Genomic DNA, 20,575 nt, shown 5'->3' with positions numbered 1-20,575 from the left:
TACAAGGAAAGTATCTTCCCTGCTATAGCTCAAGAACATGATTTTCCAAATGCAAAGTTGATCTCATCTAAAAGGATGTCTTTTATGCTGGGATTAAGCCCTTCATTTCTGGACTAAAACAATTATATACAGTGAATAATAATGGAGACAGAGGTTTTAATTACCCTGAGACACTTTTTGATCATCACCTTCAATGAGATCTTTACCACCTGCCTCCTCCTTATCTTATGCACTCCTTATCTTTTGGCACAGTCATCATTTTATACTTGTTTGTGTGATTCTGGGTTGCTGTTTCTCTTCCCTCCCCTGGGGTGGGCTGCAGGTGGGTAGGTGCTGACTCTCACTCACTTTCACCTTCCAAAGCACAGACTGCAGCCAATAGCTACTTGCTAAAGACTGAATGCATACAGGGATGAGTAATGAAATGAGACTTTAAAACAAATGGGGACAAAAACTGATAGTGTCTCTATATTGTTATTTTATGACCTTTTAGAGCAGTGAACCTCAGACACAGAGTACATGGTTGTGCCTTTTGTCTCCTTTGGAAGTTCTTTTCATTCTATTTATGACAATTACGTATAAATGATATTAGAAAATGCTAGGATGGAAGCTCGAATATGCAGAGGAGTGAGGTTCTGACAAAAGAAAGATTGTTGACAGACTAAAGAGCCTAATGCCAGCTCTGGGCACATGAGCTCTTAGTCTGTATTATTCTCCATCAATGAAAGGGTCCAAAGGAGGTGACCCTCCCTGCAACCTCCTCCACTAGGCAGGGCCATCCACAGCCATGAATTTTGTTTGAAGGTGTTAGAGGATTGGATATTACTGTTCTAGATGTGTCCATTCAAATAAAAGAAAGGAAGCAGGGTGTTCTGCAGTTTAACTAGTTGCACACTTTACACTTTACTAGTTGACTTTATGATGATGCAAAGATGAAATTCCAAGGGTTTTTTACTTTGTTTTATTTGTTTTTGTTTTGGGAACATGCCTAGTAGTATCCAAGACTTATTCTTGGTTCTGTGCTTAGGGATCACTCCTGGAGGGACTTGGGAGACCATTTGGGATTCTGGGGGTCAAACCTGGGTTGGCTGCATGCATTACCCATATACTTTCTCTCTGGGTTATTGGGGCTTGAGGAAAGACTATCATAAAATTTTTAAAAAATTTAAAAGCATGTAAAGGCTGAAAAATAACTACAAGATAATTCCTTTGGAATTTACTTAATATAGGAACTTGAACAAAAAGATAAAAAAGTACCTCACAATCTCTATAGGCAAGAAGAAAATGAGGGAAATCCATGATAAGAGAATAGGCCAAGACTAAGGAAGAAGATAAGTGGTAGAGGTGCATATAAAAACTAATAAGGGAGCACCTCTCCTTTTTTAATTATTTAAAAAATAATCAAAAAATATTTTTGTCAACATTTCAACCACTTAAAGAGGGGAAACTAAAACACTCCCATTGTCACTGTCACTGTCCTCCCGTTGTTCATCCATTTACTCGAGCGGTCCCAGTAACGTCTCCATTGTGAGACTTTGCTGTTACTGTGTTTGGCATATTGAATATGTCACGGAGAGCTTGCCAGGCTTTGCCGTGCAGGCGAGATACTCTCAGTAGCTTGCTGGGCTCTCCGAGAGGGGCGGAGAAATCAAACTTGGGTTGCCTGGGTTGGCCGTGTGCAAGGCAAACGCCCTACCTGCTGTGCTATCACTCCAGCCACTCCCATTAAAACATACAAAATATGACAAAGATTACCAAAATTGTTGCTTACAGGTTTAAAATTATCAGAAAGTTATTGCAATGTCTAGACAGAAAAAAGTGATAATCATTACAAGTGAGTAAAATTCCAAGATGAATCCACTGTAAACCAGCAAGTCCAAAGAACAAACTGTAAAATCTATTGGAACTGATGGTAGAAATTTAATGTACTGTCCAGTAAAACATCAAATACCCTCCTTTTCCTCCATTAAATGACTTTCTCATACAAGCACCATGATCAATTAAAAAGATTGTCAGGGTCAAAAGCTATAAAATATTGAGAAAAATTTATACAATCTGCTTTACTATAGACATTTTATATTAAAAACTTGTTTAATAAATAAGTGCTTTAGCTTTCTGGAGATAAATCATTATAAAAATTTAATTTGTTAATCAATGTAATAATAACCCAAACTAGTTAAACTTGGTACAGTGGTTATAAAGTTCATTTGTAATTTTTTAAAAATAATGTAAAAAAAATTGACAAAAGAGAACACTGACAAAGGATTCACACCATAAGGAAATAAGTCTTATTTTATAGGAAAGACAGGACCTGTGAGTGAATGGAAACTTTAATCATTTCCAAATTAACCTATACAGCCTCAATGAAATTATTTTAATTGTTAAATTGAATGTAAAGTTTCAAAATCCTACATAAGTATAAAAAAGGTGATACTGATCTACTAAATTCCATAATAAATCATGAAGCCACAATAAAAATTATATGGATTTATAGAGTCATAGCTGAACATATTTCAGGAACATGATAGAAACAGATGTCACAAAACAGAATTGTACACTTAGGCATTCAATATGAGATAGATGGCATTTCAAATTAGGGGTGAGAGATGATACAATAAATTATACTAGAAAAATTTGGGGGAGGAAAGTTGAAAAGCTAACTTATACTGTATCTAAAATGGAAAACTAAATATTGAAAGTATTGTAAGCTAAAGAAAATTCAGAATAATACCTTTGTAACCATGGAGTATGGAAACAATTTTTAAAAATACAGTAATTCTGATCTTTTCTGGAGTGAAATTCCTTTAAAGAAGTGTGAGGAGCAAGAGCCAGACAAGTGGTTCCTCCAGAGGAAAGCTGACAACACAGGGTGAGACGCAGGTGAGTCTTTGACACAGAATTCATATCTGTATGTTTGGGGGATAGCACAGTGGGTAGGGCGTCTGCCTTGCATGCGGCCGACCCAGCTTTGATTCCTCTGCTCCTCTCATATAGCCTGGCAAGCTACTGAGAGTATCTCGCCCGCACGACAAAGCCTAGAAAGCTACCCGTGATGTAGTCATTATGCCAAAAACAATGACAAGTCTCACAATTTGTTGTAAGATGTTACTGGTGCCTGCTCAAGCAAATCGATGAACAATGGGAGGACAGTGACAGTGACAGTGATGTTTGGGGGATAATCCTGGCAGTGCTCAGGGCTTACTGCTAACTCTGAATTTAGGGATCACTGCTGACAAGATTCAAGGAACCATATGTGGTATTGGGGATTAAACCCAGCTTAGATGCATGCAAACAAGTGCTCTACCCACTGTACTATCTCGCTGGCTTGTGCCTATATTTTTAATATAAATTTAATTTAAATAAATTTATGTAAATAAAGCATAATGGTGAACATTTATAAAAAATTGGAACCTTACAACATGAAGAAAGACATTATGAGCATATGAATATTATTTGAATATATGAAGAGCTCCTATAAATCGACAAAGGATTCTAAGTAGCAGGGAATTTAGATGGGTTTAAGGTTTTTTTACAAATAGTTATTCAGAACAAAATAAATTTGTGTCAAATTCTTGAAATCATTTGATGTTTGTTTCTGTGAAGGACCTCTAATCAAAAAGGCAAAGGGAGAGGTAAGAAACTAGATGTTAATGGGGCTGGAGAAAGAGTACAGTGCATAAAGCATTTGCCTTGCATGAAGCCAACCTAGGTTTGAACCAGAACATCTCATATGGTTCCCTGAACACTGCCAGGAGTAATTCCTGAGTGCAAGCCAGGAGTAAGCCCTAGCACTGCTGGGAGTGCCCCAAACCAAAACCAAACCATAATATGTTAAATCAAATTTGGTTCTGAACATGCACTGTGCATGAGTAAATACATACAAAGAAAACAGAAAGGAAATATAGCAATATGCTATCTGTCGCTATCCTTAGGTACTATCTAACTACTCAGAATTTATATCTTCATGTGATTCTTTGGGCTGGAGCGATAGCACAGCGTGTAGGGTGTTTGCCTTGCACACGGCCAACCAGGTTTGATTCTTCCGCCCCTCTTGGAGAGCCTCGAAAATTACCTAGAGTATCCCGCCCGCACAGCAGAGCCTGGAAAGCTACTGTGGCATATTCAATATGCCAAAACAGTAACAACAAGTCTCACAATGGAGACATTACTGGTGTCTTCTCTAGCAAATCAATGAACAATGGGAGGACAGTGCTACCGTGCTACAGTTGTTCTCTATTTTCAAATTTTCCACAATGAACCTGTTTTTTTTTAATCATAAGTGGATTGCCCTTTAGATGTATAAATATACTTAGGGAGAGAGACAAATAGAAGGAGAGGGTGAGCATGGGACAGAGAGACAATAGATATCTAAAATCTCGGGAAAGACTCAGAGGCTGACAGACTTATCAAGTGTTTTTTGTCATGTGGTATCGGGAAGACTAGGAAGGCAAGACAGAAAAGTTTGAGGGCTGAAAGTACCATATCCTGGTTGCAAGGCAATAATTATGCAGGGAAGATGTAAATATACAGAGGTAAAGAAGGAAGGTGTTTGGCATTAATTCACTGGGTTATTTCAGGCAACCCAAGGACGCACATCTGATCATCATTAGTGGGAACTGCACTGTGGGACTCAGGGGCAGCGTTTTAAATGCCAACAGGTCCTCACTGCCCCTGCAGTCTAAATGGGAACTGCTTTGGGGTGGCAAGCATGGGTAATGGGGTGGCAACTTTACATCATTTACCTGGACCTGCCAGGTGTGCTCACTAACCCTTGTAACACATTTGGTTTCCCAAGTTACCCAACTAGGATGATATGCAAGAGAGGAATCAGCTCATCAAAATCTCATCTTCAGCACTTGCTAGTGAATGTAACGATTTTTTAAGCAATAGAGAAAACCCAGAAATCTATATTTTAAAAAATACTAGGGATTTAAGGGTAATTTATATGGCTTAAAGAAAAATACACTAAGGCAAAGATGAAGATGAAGATCGAGAGGATCCATTTTTACACCATATTGGTTCTCACTTAGGGAAAGGTGCTGGCGATTAACTTTTCATCATGAAGCAAACTGAGAGACAATGTTAAGGACTGGGAGTGTTTGAGAGAGACACACTAGTTTTCCTTAGCATTAAACAATGCAAAGGCATGAAAAAAAAACCCCACTAACTTTCACTGATTTTACTAATGAAGAGATATCATTCAATTAGTAATCCTATGAGAATGGGGGGAAATAATGTTCTAACTCCAAGATAAGTTCTAGCTTAAAACAAAGGAAACACAAAAAAAGATAATAAAAAATAACGAGTGTGATACTGGAATGAAATGCATTATCAGCAGTATTGTAAATAACAGAATCTCAATCTGATTAAAGGAAGTGATGCTATGCAAAGAAATTTGTGACAACGGGGATAAACATAAAACTCACCTCAGTTTTGGTAAGGACTGTCTCAGAACATAATCAAAGGAAACAAATTTAATATGAAAATGTATATCTTCAGTAACCCATCTTTACTATTTGACTATCTTATTTAAAGAGAAGACCAATATAATGACCTCAATGGGTGCTGAAAAGGAATTTTATAGATACTTCCTTAGAAATGCACACTGAAACCAAAGCTAGTCTAAGATCAAATAGTGCAATATCACAAACATTTTCATTAGGTTAAAAATAAAGACAAAATCCCTACTATTCCCAGAATTACCTAACATTCTTGTGTAATGGAGGAGGAAACTGATAACAAATTATAAAAGATAAATACTACCTGTAAGGTACATATTATCAACCAACTAACAGAAACTACCAGGAAGACAATAAAATATCTGGTTATGAACTTAAAAAACAATACATCTTCAATATGTAAATTATATACCTTGAGAAAATATTATAGAAGAAATATTCCTTTTATAAGAGCAAAGATTTTTGCTTCACAAAAGTTAAATTATCCCAAATAGAAAAAAAATTGTTTGGTTTTCATCAGAATTGGAATGTTGGCTTTTTCCATCTGGAGAAGCTTGTGTTCTCTTTCGAACATAGATTCCACTTTCTCTCTCCTCACATATCTCTATTTCTTTCAATAAAAACCACTTTGCTTTTATTCAAATACAAATCTGTTTAGAATTTAACACAATTATTGTGATGTTTATCCAGATATATAAACATGTGGGAACAACCAAGGAAAATGAGACAACAGTTGACTAGTAGCTATAGGATATTTAAGTACATAATAAAACTAGAATAATTTACATATACAAGAATAGGATCAGTGGCAAAGACTCACCAAAAATGAGAATAGGACCTCTGGAAATAAAGCAGAAGTAAGAGCACTAAAAAGAATCTGAATTTTGGTGGAAGGTTTTTGGTGCTTTGGCAGTAGTGATACAGAAACTTTGTTTCTTTATGTGAGAAGCATAAACATGAACACTATTATAAACAACATTTACCTTAATTTAAAAAAAAATAAACAAAAGGTCAATACTACCAAGAGTCATCAATGTGATCTTCAATGTAAGCTTCAATGTAATCCCTATCAAGATTTAATGACATAGGGAAAATAGGAAAAACCACTCGTAAAATTTATATGGAATCACCAAAGATCCCAAATCAAAGGAATTCAGAGAAAGAACTAGGAGGATTTTCCTCTTATTTCTTTCTATTCTTTCTTTTACTGTATGCATATTAGAAGATGGATTCATTTATTTCAGTTGCCTCTACTGTGGCAATCATTTCTCAACAAAACTAGATTATTTCTTAACAAAACTAGAACAATTTAAAGCAGTTTTCTTGAGCTTGAGAGACTGAACAGTAGACAGGTTTGTGTCCCACCCAGGTATGGTTCCCTCTGAAAATCACTGGGTGCAGCCCTGGTGGCCCCTGAGAAGTCAGCCTAGTTGGCTGAGAATCTCTGAGGGGTGCTGGGGTGCAGGGGTTTGGAAGGGGTGGATTCTACCCCTCCTCAAGGATATATAAGTAGTCTCAAAAAAATTACACATAAAAAACATAGATAAAACCAAGTACAGCAGAAAAGCAGTGAATCCTTTATGATTTAGCCTCAGCAGTTTCTTAGCATCACTGTACTGGACTCAATATTGGCTGAAGCAGTTACACACCAGCCCAGATGGAAGAAGAAACTGAGATCCCCACCTATGAGTCAGACAAGCAGCAGGGAAACTGCAGGAGTCGTCTCACACCACTGGGAACTGTAACTCGTGAAGCATGCAATTCCCTTCGAGGAGTTTATCCTACAGAAGCAAGCAGAATTGTCTACACAAGAGCTTGTTAAAGACTGCTTCTTCAATCTGTAGCAATGCTTCGCAGGTTTAAGTCCTCCTGGAGCCTCTGGGGCCTTGTGAAGTCATACTGCTGGGTTATACCCAGGATTTCTGACTTCAGTACACTGGGGTAGCACTGAAGAACTGGTCCTTTTAAAAAAGATTCTAGCCAAGGTTGATTCTGCTGCTCTGAGGAACAGACATTGACAGACAAAAGTTTATAATATCACTCTCTCGATTATATTATGGCATCTGTTTTCCCATTTCATAGAGAAAATCTGATCTACATATATTACTATGGAAGATGGAAAAAATCCCTGGCCTTGTTAGAATCTGGTAAGTACAGTCATAAGGATCTTTTTTGAGGGAGGGGATTCTTTGGACAACTGAACTTTAAATTTTAACCTTATGACCTTAGGTCTGCAATGCTCAGTAAGATGAATATGGAATCTGAAACTACAAGGCGGATGAGAACCTTAACATCATTCTGTTCCACATGCTGCAGGCAAGAAAACGGGGACCCTTGTGATGTGCACTGGGATAATCCAATCCTCTGGAATCCAAACTAGCACCAAGAAGACCTCTGAAATAGAGGAGAAGCCCAGTCAAGTTTAGGAATTGGAGGAGCATATGGCTGGACCCCCTTGGAGGAGAGGGCCCAGCACAGAGACAAAGACTGTAATACTTTTACAAGGACCCTCAACAATTCTAAGCTGTTGGACCAATGTAGTCAAACCCTACTAATAGAACTGGTGTGTGCAAGACCCCATTCTGGGGGGTGCCCATACCTCTCCCTGAGAGAGGCAACTTCTTTCTTTCACTTTAGGGACCTTTTCCACCTTAGCCATTTGCCCACAGCTCTATCCGGGATGTGTCCTTGGTTCTCTCCACTCTGGAGAAGTCCATGTTCTCTCCTGAACATGTAGCTCTTCTTCTCTCCTCATTTCCCAAAAACCGAATCTGATTTACCCCATTCCTCTGCTTCCTGAAAGTTTTTTCTGAGGGGTAGGCAATTGACCAGAGAAAACCTTGGCAGAGGTAGGATTAGCATTTACTTTCCCTTCAAAGAGCAAATTCCATGCTCCAGTCTGGTGCCCCAGGTCCCCCAAGCAATCAGATCTTCCCGTGCCATGAGGTGGAACTCAGGTACCATCTGATGATGACTGCCTCATGGAGCTGACTGGGTGCAAGGCCTATGCCCCAAGGGTGTGCAAAGCTGACTTTAGCAGGCTAACCTCCCTCACTTCTTCTGTCTGACAAGGTATATGAAGAGGAAGGAGCTACTGCCTCTCTTCTCCCAAAGTCACATAAGTCATCTGGGGCACTATTTCTCCACATAAGGTACATTCCTGGTGAACATCAGAAAGTCATTTCCTTTCTTGAGTACTCCAAGGTCTAGAATGGCCCCATTGCATGTTAACTGGAATCCAAACATGCGATGGGGCAGAGGCTGCTATTATTACTGCCACTATGGTTACTTTTTCCAGGGTATTACTTTTTATCAATACTCAGAAGTCTTAATTTCCTATACAGTATTCTTCTACTGGCTCTGGGTCATGTAAATTAGGAGTTTTCTTTTTTCTTAGAATACTGATATATCTATAAGACACTATAACATAGTGTAGTTTGTGGGGAAGATCCTCAGGCTGAGCCCTTGAGCAATGGGTCTCAGTTACTTGCCCTCAAGTATTACTATTATAAAAACTCTCCTGGCCACTCAAAACCTATATTGCAAACCACAACACCCAAAAGGAGAGAGAGAGCAAAAAGGAATGCCCTACCACAAGAGGCGGGGTGCGGTGGGGGGGTGGGGGAATGGGGCAGAGGTGATGGGAGGGATACTGGGATCGTTGGTGGTGGAGAATGGGCACTGGTGGAGGGATGGTTACTCGATCATTGTATGACTGAAATGTAAGCATGAAAGTTTCTAAGTCTGTAATATACCTCACGGTGATTAATTTAAAAATTTAAAAAAACCATTATATGCAAGAAATCCTAACATTAAGAGTACCATGAAGCATAGTGCCTAAAATAAATATAAATAATAAAACAAAATCACTGATGACAAAAAAAATCTCTTCCACTGTTTCCTTAATGATTCCCAACCCCCTCATCTCATTCTCATGTATACATCCCCAGCCTAGGGCCTCATTTATCCAACAGGAACTTTCTGTGGCAGTCATTTGGGACTATCAGGTTCCTCTAAGTAAGCAGGGCACAGTCTACCCTTCCTTTTCTCTGTTGGAGGAGGTGGCAGGTGGGAGGTGGAGGCCACACCCTATAGAGCTCTGGACTCTCTGTACTTAGAGGTCACTCCCTCTTGTGCCTGGGGGACATGCAGTGCTAGGGACCAAACTTATGCAAGTTTCCCAGATGCAAATTTGTCTGCTCAGCTGTTCCTCTGGGTCTCCTTACTCTTGGATACATGGTACTTCCTCTTCCTAATTATTTCCTCAATCCATCACTTCCCCAGGAATTCTAGTTCCTGTGGGACACATCACTTCCTCCAAAAGGACTTAGAGCTGCTGGGAAAGATGTCAGCATCTTCTGTAGTTCTCGACGCTGGAACTTTGTATATGGGGCCAGGGCTACAGTTCTTGTCTAGGGTCTCTTTTCCTATAAGAGTGGCAGCTCCTTGAGGATGGATCTCAAGTGCAGCTCCATCAAACAGGGCACAGTCTGCTCTGCATGATGCTTTGCAGGAACCAGCAGCTCAGGCAACTTTAGGAGGATACACCTGAGACACGGGCCTGGGAAATGCAAATATGCCTGCATAATGAAGATCAAATTCAAAGGCAGGTAGGAAGCATGAAAGAGAATCATTTCACAATGCAACGGCTGGCATCGAAGGACAGAAAATAAAAGGGAGTGTGTCTTACTTTGAGCTGCAGTCGCACCCTGGCCAAGAAGAATTTCCAACAGTTTTCCCTGGAGTCCACCAGGCCCAGACTGCGAACTTCGTTGCGAATTCCAGAAATGATCTTCTCCTCATCTTCATCACTGAACAGATCCGGGATTTCTCCTGCTCCCCCCAAAAATGAGAAGGATCGCTAAGATATCAGCACAATTAAATTTTGAGATCTGCTTTTCTAAGGCCTGTGGTTCATTCAAAGACAAGGTTCAGCTAAAACGATAAGGCAAGACTTTGAAATCAAAGATGCCATTTATCTTCTTTTTTTTCTTTTGTATTTACAAGACCCACCACACAGCTAGGACGAACATCCCCACTGAAAATCACTTGAGGAGCACGAACTGATTAACAACTCAAGGGAGGAATAACTGAAGGCCCCTCCAACACACTTCACCAAAAGCAGACTCCAAATGCAATACACCTCAAATTGGTAAGGTTTATTGGTTTTTTCCCCAAAGACTGCCCCAGTGAACATCTCAAAGACAAATTATCTCTCTTTAAAGTTCACTGAAACCACAGATAATTTGTCACTGGGGGAAGATATTTCAAGAAATGCGTTGCTTTAATCACCTGATGCCAGCAAGTCATTAATCAGCACGAGGAAGCTCTCATCTAGAACCTGGGCATCTGTCAGCAGGAACACGGTGGGCATGTTCTTGGCTCCCGCTCTGCTGTACAAATTGGCAAGATCCACCTGCAAGGAGAGGCCATCACTCATGGTTTGTTAAAATGCAGGGGCCATGCTGGGGGTGCACGTGTGTGAGTTCTCGGAAGAGCTGAATGACTGTAATTTCAGAGCACTGAGCTGTGCTTTTCCTGTTTGCGTATTCTTTCCTCTCTGTAACCCTGAGAGATAGGCAAATAGCAGGCCAGCAAAGCCATCCCCAGCCTATAAGAATGAGTGTCACCTCTGGGGTTGCATGGAGCTGATCAGAACAGACCATCGAGGCACGAGTCCCTTCTGACAGCTGCAAATATGTCCATTGGTGGAGAAAGTGCAGTGGAGTTTTAGCTCATTTGGACAGTTAGTTTTCACTGAACTCAGTTTTCACTGTCTTTCACTGAAGACAGTTTTTCTTTGGTTCTTACTTACTTTGTTCAATAATACAGAAAATGTGTTGTTTTTTGCCTTTAAAAGAACACTTATGCACAAACTCCAAGTCATGTTTCAGAAATCTTATTGTGACAAAAAACAAAAACAAAAACTAACAGCTTTAAACTCTGTTTCTGGAATGCATTCCCAGTATGCAATAGATTTTCCTAGTCTTGTTAAAGGTGAAAAAAGTTTCTTTGCACCTGTAAAACTGGCTTCTTTCCACCAACTTCCCAACCCCTTCAGAGTGGAATGCTAATCAAGTTGGATAGCAGGCATGATCCATACAAAAAAAAAAGCACATGTGTGTGTAACCAAGGGTATAGTAAAACACTTTCTGGGACTGGTCTGTAGACTTCTAACCCTATAAAAATATTTAGAATTTCATGCTTATTTGACCATGAATGAAATATGGGTAAAGATTGTTGGATCTTCTATGGAGCTCACACCCTGCCTTTCTACCTTGTAGAGTCTTGGGCTGTGTTGGGGACTTAAGAAGGGTGTAGGATCTGGTAAAGCTCACACTTCATCAGCTAATTCCAGGGGAGAAGGCCCTGGATACTCGTCCTCACCCGCAGCTCCTGGATTCCAAAGCCTTCAGTCAGCGTGATCTGAAAGACCTCCAGCCCACACATGGAGGCAGCCAGGCGGGACAGGCTCTGCTTGCCAGAGCCACCCACGCCAATCAACAGCGCGTGGCCTTGTGGGGCCTGCAGGATTCGGCTGATGCGGCACCTAGGAAGAGAGAATAGCTGGCATTCCATCTAGAAACCCCCACACTACATTTGGCCTCTGTCTCAGAGGAATTAGTGGACGCTGAATTCACATTTTGATTCTGAGCCTTGGGTCCTTATTCACGGTTCCTTAAAGATGCTCTTTGCATCTGCCTGGTCAGCCCTAATACCAGCCTTGGCCAACAACATCCGTGACTCCTAGGGCTTTACTCTCCTCCACCAAAGCCCAAGAAGACAAAGACAAGGTCTTCGGACTGTGCGCCTTCTTTGGTGTTTGTAAGACCTAAGCAGTGCTTAGGTCTTACTCCTGACTCTGTGCTCAAGGATTACTCTTGGCAGACTCGGGGTTAGACTAGGTGTGGTGCCAAGGATAGAACCTGGGTTGGCCGCGTGCAATGGCCTAATATCTACTTTTTTGCTTAGTGAGAAAGATTTCAATTCCGCATCAGCAGGAAATGGAGCAGGAAACCTCCTCGGGGCAGGAAAGGGAGAATGACCTTGAGCAGAACTGTAACTGGTAGGCAGTGGGGGAAGGACTGGCCAACAACTCTGTTTGAGATTAACACCTACTTCTTCTTTGTTTCATCCTGCTCTGCTACTAGACTTTTCCACAGGCTCCAAGTCCACTAGAAATTTTACTGAGACCTCTCACAATCACAGATTCAAGCTCCAGTAAGGTCTACACATCTGTTATTTAGCCCCATCTCAGAGACTCTGAATACTTATGCTACTCGCACTTATGCTAATAAGACTACTTGAAACCTTTAGAGTGAGAGTGAACAGACTTCTCTAGGATACCAATATGGGTTTGGAGAAATGTGTTATGATTACAGATAGTAACAAGAAAAACAAAATAGAAGCATAAAAATACCCAAGTGCAAATATTGGACATCCTGTATCTTTTTAATACTGTTTTTCTATACAGTAGTACTCGACACTGCTTTTCTGAAGTGGCTCTAAATATCATGCCCTGAATGATCCTTTTAGTTCCTCTTCTGCTTATGTGTGCATGTTCTTACAAATGTCCATCTGAGCCTCTAAGAGGGAAACTCCAGGAGACCTGGCCTGCCCTGCTGACCAATGCATCCCGCACACCCAGACCAGTGAGGGCTGAACAGGATGTGCACTGCACCAGGCACCCAGCACAGGAGGCGAGAGAAAGCCTTGTTGGCCAGGCCATGCACTAGGACAGGGGCTTCATTCTGAGTGACTGCCAAAAATATATGTCTCCCCCACTGCTGTTTTTCTAGTTTGCACAGTCCTGAATCACTGAGTACAGCACTCAGCAGGACTCAATAAAGCTTCTTAGTCACTGAAAATCAGTTTGGGCCCATCATGTCTCAACCACTTTCCAACATCATGACTTGAACAAATCATTTCTCTTCTTCTCTCTCAATGCTCTGACCTATCTGGGGTAGAGGGAAGGAACATGAAACTCTGGCTAAAATGGTGATACTTGAGACAGTGAACCCTGAGAAGACATTAAAATGGTGAATTAGTCAAGAACAGATGACTGGACTTAAAAAAAACTATGGTATACATAAAATGGAGCACTACTTGGCAATAAAAAAGGTGAAATCATGCAATTTGTTGCTATGTGGATGGATCAAAGTCAGGAGGAGAGGGACCAACACAGAATGCTTGATATAAAGAAACATAATAAGGGAATAACACATGGCCAAAGGTAACAGAACCTAAAAGCTCTGTACAGAACTGAGCTTACCACAGGGGGAGAAGGTGGGTGAAAGTAATCCCTGAGACAATGGTGGAGGAACATGGACACTCTGATGGTGTTGGAATATTGCATCACTGAACCCTACCATTTGCATTATTGTGAAATCATGGTGCCTCAAAAAAATGTCTAAAAAAGAAAAATATCACCAAAAATAGAATCTTGATTATTTTTAAATACTTAATGATATTATGAATTGTAATAAATATACTTGGCTACAACTGGGGATTAGAATAATAATTAAACCAACAGCTGAATGACACTTGGAGTTCTCTTCTGTCTGGCACACAGGAGATGAGTGCTGGCAGCCACCAGGAACTAAGGATGATGCCATGACAACAGCAGTGGATGCCCAGTGGTTTTCACTCTGCCCGAAACATCACTCACACGTGCTGCATGGCATCTTCAAATAAGACCAGGTGCATGGCAGCGTTGAGTTCGTTGTAGTTGTCCAGCATTTCCGTAAGAACTGTCCTCAGTACCTCCCAGTCCTTCACGGGCAGGTACTGAGGGTGTCCTCCACTGCTAGCCAAGTGGCAGTAAATGAGGGGCTGCTGCTGCAGTGTCTCACGGTCTACTCCCTGCAGCAGGAGGAGGAGAAAAACAAGCTCATGTCAGCCACCCCTGATGATGCCCCAAGAGAGAGACAGTCACCAAGTAGCCTGTCGAGGCCCGAGATTATAGTTAGCCCTTGGACAGAGCGGGAGGACACAAGAACCACAGCTGTTTCAGAAAGGTGAACGTTGGCCTAACACATACACGTCTCATCACACTTCTACCCTCAACATACCAGCAGTATCTGAGCCAACGGGGACCTCTGACACTTGTGCACTTACTTCAAAACATTTGCAAGCAGTTTCCAGCAGCTTTTTCTGAAACAAATCACAATCCTTTGTGTCTACCAGTTTGTCTCCGTAAACACGACAAGATTCATGAAGCCAAAGGCGTATTAAATCATGTGGACCCTTCAAACACTCAGGAGAAGCAAATAAAATCCCCTAATAATAAGAACAGGAAAAATCAAAAATTCAGAAACTGACAAGAGTCCAAGAGAATGTTTCTATGGCATGTTCTTTTTTTTTTTTGGAAGGTGAAGGGGGTTGGTTTATTGGGGGTCACACCCTGCATCACTCAGGGCTTACTCCTGGCTCTGCATTCAGGGATCACTCCTGGTAGCTTGGAGAACCATATGGTGTGGGGTTTGTCACAAGCAAAGCAAGCACTTAGCCACTGTACTATCTCTTCAGACCCCTTTAACATGTTCTAAGACTCTGTATGTGATACAGCAGTTTATCAAGTTGAAGGAAATATTGGCACACCGGTGCCTATTGTGTCTATAATGTCTTCTGAAAGCATTAAACTTTCAAAACCCCAAAACAAACAGCTAAGGTGAAAGGCATAGGATTAGTTATGTAAAATCTAAAAGATTCTAGTATCAGTTAGTGCAAACCTCTCATTTCACAGGCAAATATAAGACCCAAAAGTCAACTGCCCAGATTCACGATTGTGGGCAGATCCAGGACCAGTTCTATAATAAACTCAACACAGCCCTAAAATGCTGACTTCATATGGAACCTCTTCCAGGGAGACTCAGCTCACTCAGGACTCAAACAGAATACCAAGGGAGTCCAGAGACTGGGCTATAATGCACACAAGTACGATTTGGAGGTGTTGGGGGGAGCTGACACACTGGGTGTGAGGTGAAAGTCAGGCCTTACACTTCTTACCACCTATGATCGTCCATCTCATTTCTTCTAAGATTAAAAATCTGCTGAAACAATACTTCATGGGTCAGGCAGATATGAAAAATATCGAGAAGGGCCAAAGAGCTATTGTACAAGGAGATAAGGCACTTGTCTTGCATCCGGCCAACCCAGGTTTGATCCCCAATGCCACCTACGGTCCCAAGAGCCAGGAATAAGTCTTGAATACTTCCGGATGTGGCTCCAAAATCAAAAGAAAATAAAAGAAAGAAAGGAAAATAAGTAAAGAAGAAAAAGGTGCACAGTCTTAGGAAACTGTTGACTAGAGCAGCATTGCAGTTGAATATAGGAACGTGGTTTGTAAAAATGCCAAGAAATAAAAATTATCAAATATAAAGACTCCTGAAGTTTTTACTTTATAACAAGTTGGGCACCTTCTTTCTCACAAAAGTAACCCAAGTTAGAAATAATTGTTTAAACTATTTTTACTGGATAAGACAGGTCACACTTTACTATTTATATTTTTAATTTCAGATAAAAAAATTCCCTCTTAGATTTTTTCCCCTAAACCCAAAACATAAATACTGACATTTTGCCGGGTAAATGTGAAGGCCAATGCAAAATAAAATAGAAATTTAAGAAATTGCAATTTCTCTAGATGATAAGTCTTTAAAATTATATAAGCAGGCTCAGAGAAATAGTACAGGGATTAAGGTACTTGCCTTGCAGACAGTTGACCCTGGCTGATCCCTGGTACTGCAAATGGTTTTTAGAGCAGAGCCAGGAGTGACCTGATTTGGGCTGGAGAAATAGTACATCGGGTATTGTGTTTGCACTGCATGCAGTAGATCTGGGTTCAATTCCTGATACTTCATATGGTTCCTTGAGCATTGCCAGGAGTAATTCCTGAGTGCAGAGCCAGGAGTAACCCCTGAGCATCATTGGGTGTGACCCCCCCCAAAAATAGTGACCCCTGGTCACAAAGCCAGGAGTTTGGGGTGTTGCCCAAAGAAAAAACTTTACATAAACACATATTATGAACAATGAATTATTCTTCTTACTTGGCACAAAAAGCCACACAGAAATATTTACATAAAAGAAATAGAGAGTAGAGACTGCCCTGTTTCTCTTGCCAAGCCTCCACACACCTCATTGATTAAACAGTCCTAAGCTTTCATATATGAGTTTATGGTCTAAAAATGAAGATGTACAAATGCATCCTTTTAAGCAGAGATCTAGAAATGAGTGCCCCCATTGTTATAGTCACTCCTCCACTCAAGACAGGGAATTGAGCCAACAAGGTACCTGGAAGATGTTCGTCAGGTCTCTCAGATTAAAGAGGTAGTGAAATTTAACAGCCGTGGGCAAAAAGCTCTGTGTCATCATCTGATGGACCATGATGGTTGCCTGGATCAAAGTAGGGCCACTCCTGAGAACAGAAGGATCAAATGCCTGCTGCTGGAAGTGCAAACTAAGGATCTGGCTGTAGATGGTATTCAGAGCATCCAAGGAGGGGAAGTTGAATGCGAATACAGTAAAGTGTCTCTGAAAAGAGAAACATATAAGCAATGCATAAAGAGGGATTATCAGGGGAGCAGTAGATTGTGAAATAGGGCTGTCTTTCTTTTTTTTTTTTCCTTTGCGCCCCATATCTATGTCCATCACACATCTCTTTTGCAGAGCCTTCTGTGTGGCTGGGGCTTGGCCATCTGGCTTGTCTGCTCCCACAGACTGACAGGAAGTGAGAGAGCACCAGTTACAGCCAGAAGCTTTATTTTCCCACTCACTCTCCTCAGCTTCTCCCGTCACTGTGAATTCTCCAAGTGTGCTGGAACCCAGGAGCGGAGCCGTGTTCTTGCCATCCCACCAGCCACGGACACTTGGGAGCAGCTGAGGGTCAATGACCAGACATGTGAATGGTCTCATGAATGTCAGCAGAATCAACCAGATGAGCCCAATTCCCTCCACATAAACACATACGCAGTGTGTACTATGGTGTGCTGTGGCTGTATGTGTGTTGGGGTGGTTGTTATTATTATTAAAATGCTAAGAACTACACACAGAAATCTGCACATAAATATTTATAGGATATGTCTCTGAGCTGTCAAAACTTGGAAAACAACTATGGTATCCTTTGGTAGATGAATAAACTGTGGTGCAGGCATACGCAGAATATTATTCAGTGATGAAAGGAAATGAGCTATCAAGTCATGAAGAGGAATCAAAAATGCCTGTGTAAGCGAAGTGAAAGAAGCTAATCTAAAAATGCTTCATACGATTCCAACTATATAACATTCTAGAAAAGGCAAACTACGAAGACAGAAAAAGGACTAAGTGGTTGTCACAGAGAGATAAGTGGCTGCCAAAGGATTAAGTTGCCACAGAGTTAAGTGGTTGCTACGGGGGGGGAAAAAGGATTAAGTGGTTGTCACAGGGTGAGGGTGGGAGGGATGGGTTTGTAGAATACCAGATATTTTTAGTGCAGTGAAACTATACTGTATAAAACTTCAGTGGCTAATAGCTGTCACGATAAATTCCACCAAATACAGAGAATGAAGAAATGCTGGACTTTAGTATCAATGGAGGCTCAGCAATAGAACACACGTACCACACTAATGCAAGACATAGGGGGTCTATGGGAGCTCTCTGGACTTTCAGCTAATTTGCTGTAGATCTAAAATTAATCATTTAAAAATCCTATGAATGCTGGGGAAATATTCAAGTGGCAGAGCATGTGCTGGCATGTGCGTGACCCAGAATTACATTTTTGGTCCTACATGGCCACTGGAGCACCAAACCCTCAGGCCCATATCACTGCTGGGCCAGGATCACTGGGAGTGGCTAGTATCCAAACACAAATAGATGAAAGGTCTGTTTGTTACAAAATGTTTAAATGTTTATGTGGGGCTGGAGCCATAGCACAGCGGGTAGGGAGTTTGTCTTACATGTGGCCAACCTGGGTTCGATTCCCAGTATCCCATATGGTCCCCCAAGCACCACCAGGAGTAATTCCTGAGTGCAGAGCCAGGAGTAAGCCCTGAGCATCGCTGGGTGTGACCCCCAAAGCAAAAACAAAACAAAAAAATGTGTATGTGCTTAACCAACATCTGATAGGAGCCCTAATTTGTGCTGAAAAGCACAAATAATCAAGAAATGTGGTACCCAAGTATTCTATTTAGGGAGAATGAAGTTGAGCACGTGCCTCATATGCATGAGACCCTGGGTTCAATCTTTGGAATCACAAGACTGTAGCACTGTAGCACTGTCCTCCCCGTTGTTCATCAATTTGCTTGAGTGGGCACCAGTAACGTCTCACAACAAATTGTGAGACTGGCTGTTACTGTCTCTTGGCATATCGAATATGTCACAGGTAGCTTGCCAGGCTTTGCTGTGTGGGTGAGATACTCTCGGTAGCTTGCCAGGCTCTCCAAGCGAGGCAGAGGAATCAAACCTGGGTTGTCCACGTGTTAGGCAAATGCCTTACCTGCTGTACTATCACACACACACACACACACACACACACACACACACAAAACCCTAAGAAGTGGGTCTTGGGACTCCATGGGTGAAGGGGTGGGGAAATGGAGGGAAAGAGGGAGAAAGAGAGAGAGTGGGAGGAGGGAGAGGGAGAGCGAAAGAGCACAGCACTTAACACCCTACCTGGAGCCGAGGGTTGATGGCAAAACTGCCAACCATGGGATTCATGCAGGCAATGTACTGACAGTTGTGGACTTCCTTAAGCATCACCTTTTGTCTGTCATACCTGCGAGACAGAAGCCAGAACCTTAAGATCCAAACTGGAGATGACTGCACAACAAAAGTTCCTGAAGGGCTTCATCACAAACTGATTCCAATCCTTACAAATACTCAGTGATGTTGAAAGACAAGACGTATAAGGTGAAGCTCAGTCGGTGTGACCCAGGAATCCACTTCTCGGCTTCTTCCCCAAGAGCTCAAATCCACTCTTTCAAAAAGGTACTTGTGTTCCTCTGTTCCTTATAGCTCTATTCACAGTAGCCTAGCTCTGGATTAATTGAGTGTCCAAGAACAGATGATAGAAAAAGAAACTGTGGTACATATATACACAATCGAATACTTCTCAGCTTTAATTTAAAAAAAAGATAAAATCATACAATTTGCAGCTATATGGGGAGACCTAGGAAGTACCATGCTAAGCGAAGTCAGCCAGAGGGAGAGGGACACAGAATGATCCTCTATATGTGGATATGGTGAGGGAATATGAAATACCCAAAGGTAATTGGACCTAGAAGCTGGTCTAGAGAACTGAGCTTTCCAAAGGTAGGGTTGGAGCGATAGTTGTGGGGAAGGGTATTAGGAGGGGATCCTGAGATAATGGTGGAGGGAGAGGACTCTCCTGTGGGTGGGGGTGAGGGGTGGTGTTGGAACCTGTATGTATGAAATCTTGTCATTAGCACTATTATAGATCATGGTACTTCAAATAAAAATAAACTCTAACAAACACACTCAAATAAAAATAAACTCTAACAAACCCTCCCCCAAAGCTCAGACAATTGAAGGCTACTTAATTTCTTCAATGCTAAAATTCAAGACCTGGAATGGAAGATGTTACTGCTTACATACTCTCACTACTTAGTGCTCCTCGGATGACAATTTCTGCAGAGAAATATCCACAGCCAGGTGAGGAGGGCTCGTCTGATGGTTAATGGGGGAGAACTACTGATGGAAGCACCTCAACATTTCAAGGGGCACATCTCACAGAGTCAGGTCATGCTCTTCTACAGTGCTCTGGCATAAGTTAATGCCTACAGTGTCCATGATTTGGGGTAATTTGTTTTTCTAAGACCTACTTCAACCCAATGCTTTGAAGACACAGTGGGAAATTATTCCACTATTCCACTGATGGAGATGGATGCAAAATGAAACCCAAATTTATAACAGAAAATGTGTCTCCTCAGAAGAAGTCAAGGGCAAATTTGTTTTGTTTTGGTTTTTGCTTGGGGGCCACATCTGGCAATGCTCAGAGGGTTACTCCTGACTCTGCACTCAGAAATCACTCCTGGTGGTGCTTGAGAGATTGGGATGCTAAGGGATCAAATCCCAGGTCAGCTGTGTGCAAGGCAAACACCCTACCCCCTGTACTATCACTCCGG

General features: G+C 41.5%; 1 protein-coding gene across 1 annotated transcript in view; it reads right to left on the bottom strand.

Moving 5' to 3' along the window:
• DNAH11 (dynein axonemal heavy chain 11) overlaps nucleotides 1-20,575 on the bottom strand; it is a 331,353-nt gene that overhangs the window by 118,677 nt on the left and 192,101 nt on the right. Inside the window, exons 45-51 of the mRNA XM_056118695.1 lie at nucleotides 19,104-19,206; nucleotides 16,749-16,988; nucleotides 14,550-14,738; nucleotides 14,128-14,297; nucleotides 11,847-12,009; nucleotides 10,752-10,875; nucleotides 10,150-10,292 (exon numbers count right to left, since the gene is read on the bottom strand). Of these exons, the coding sequence (XP_055974670.1) occupies nucleotides 10,150-10,292; nucleotides 10,752-10,875; nucleotides 11,847-12,009; nucleotides 14,128-14,297; nucleotides 14,550-14,738; nucleotides 16,749-16,988; nucleotides 19,104-19,206 (1,132 nt within the window). The remainder of the gene's footprint in view (nucleotides 1-10,149; nucleotides 10,293-10,751; nucleotides 10,876-11,846; nucleotides 12,010-14,127; nucleotides 14,298-14,549; nucleotides 14,739-16,748; nucleotides 16,989-19,103; nucleotides 19,207-20,575) is intronic.

The sequence above is a fragment of the Sorex fumeus genome, unplaced genomic scaffold (assembly GCF_029834395.1).
Source record: "Sorex fumeus unplaced genomic scaffold, SorFum_2.1 ptg000037l, whole genome shotgun sequence".
Lineage (NCBI taxonomy): Eukaryota > Metazoa > Chordata > Mammalia > Eulipotyphla > Soricidae > Sorex > Sorex fumeus.
Note: the sequence above shows the minus strand (reverse complement) of the source record. Positions and strands in the feature narration are given on the sequence as shown.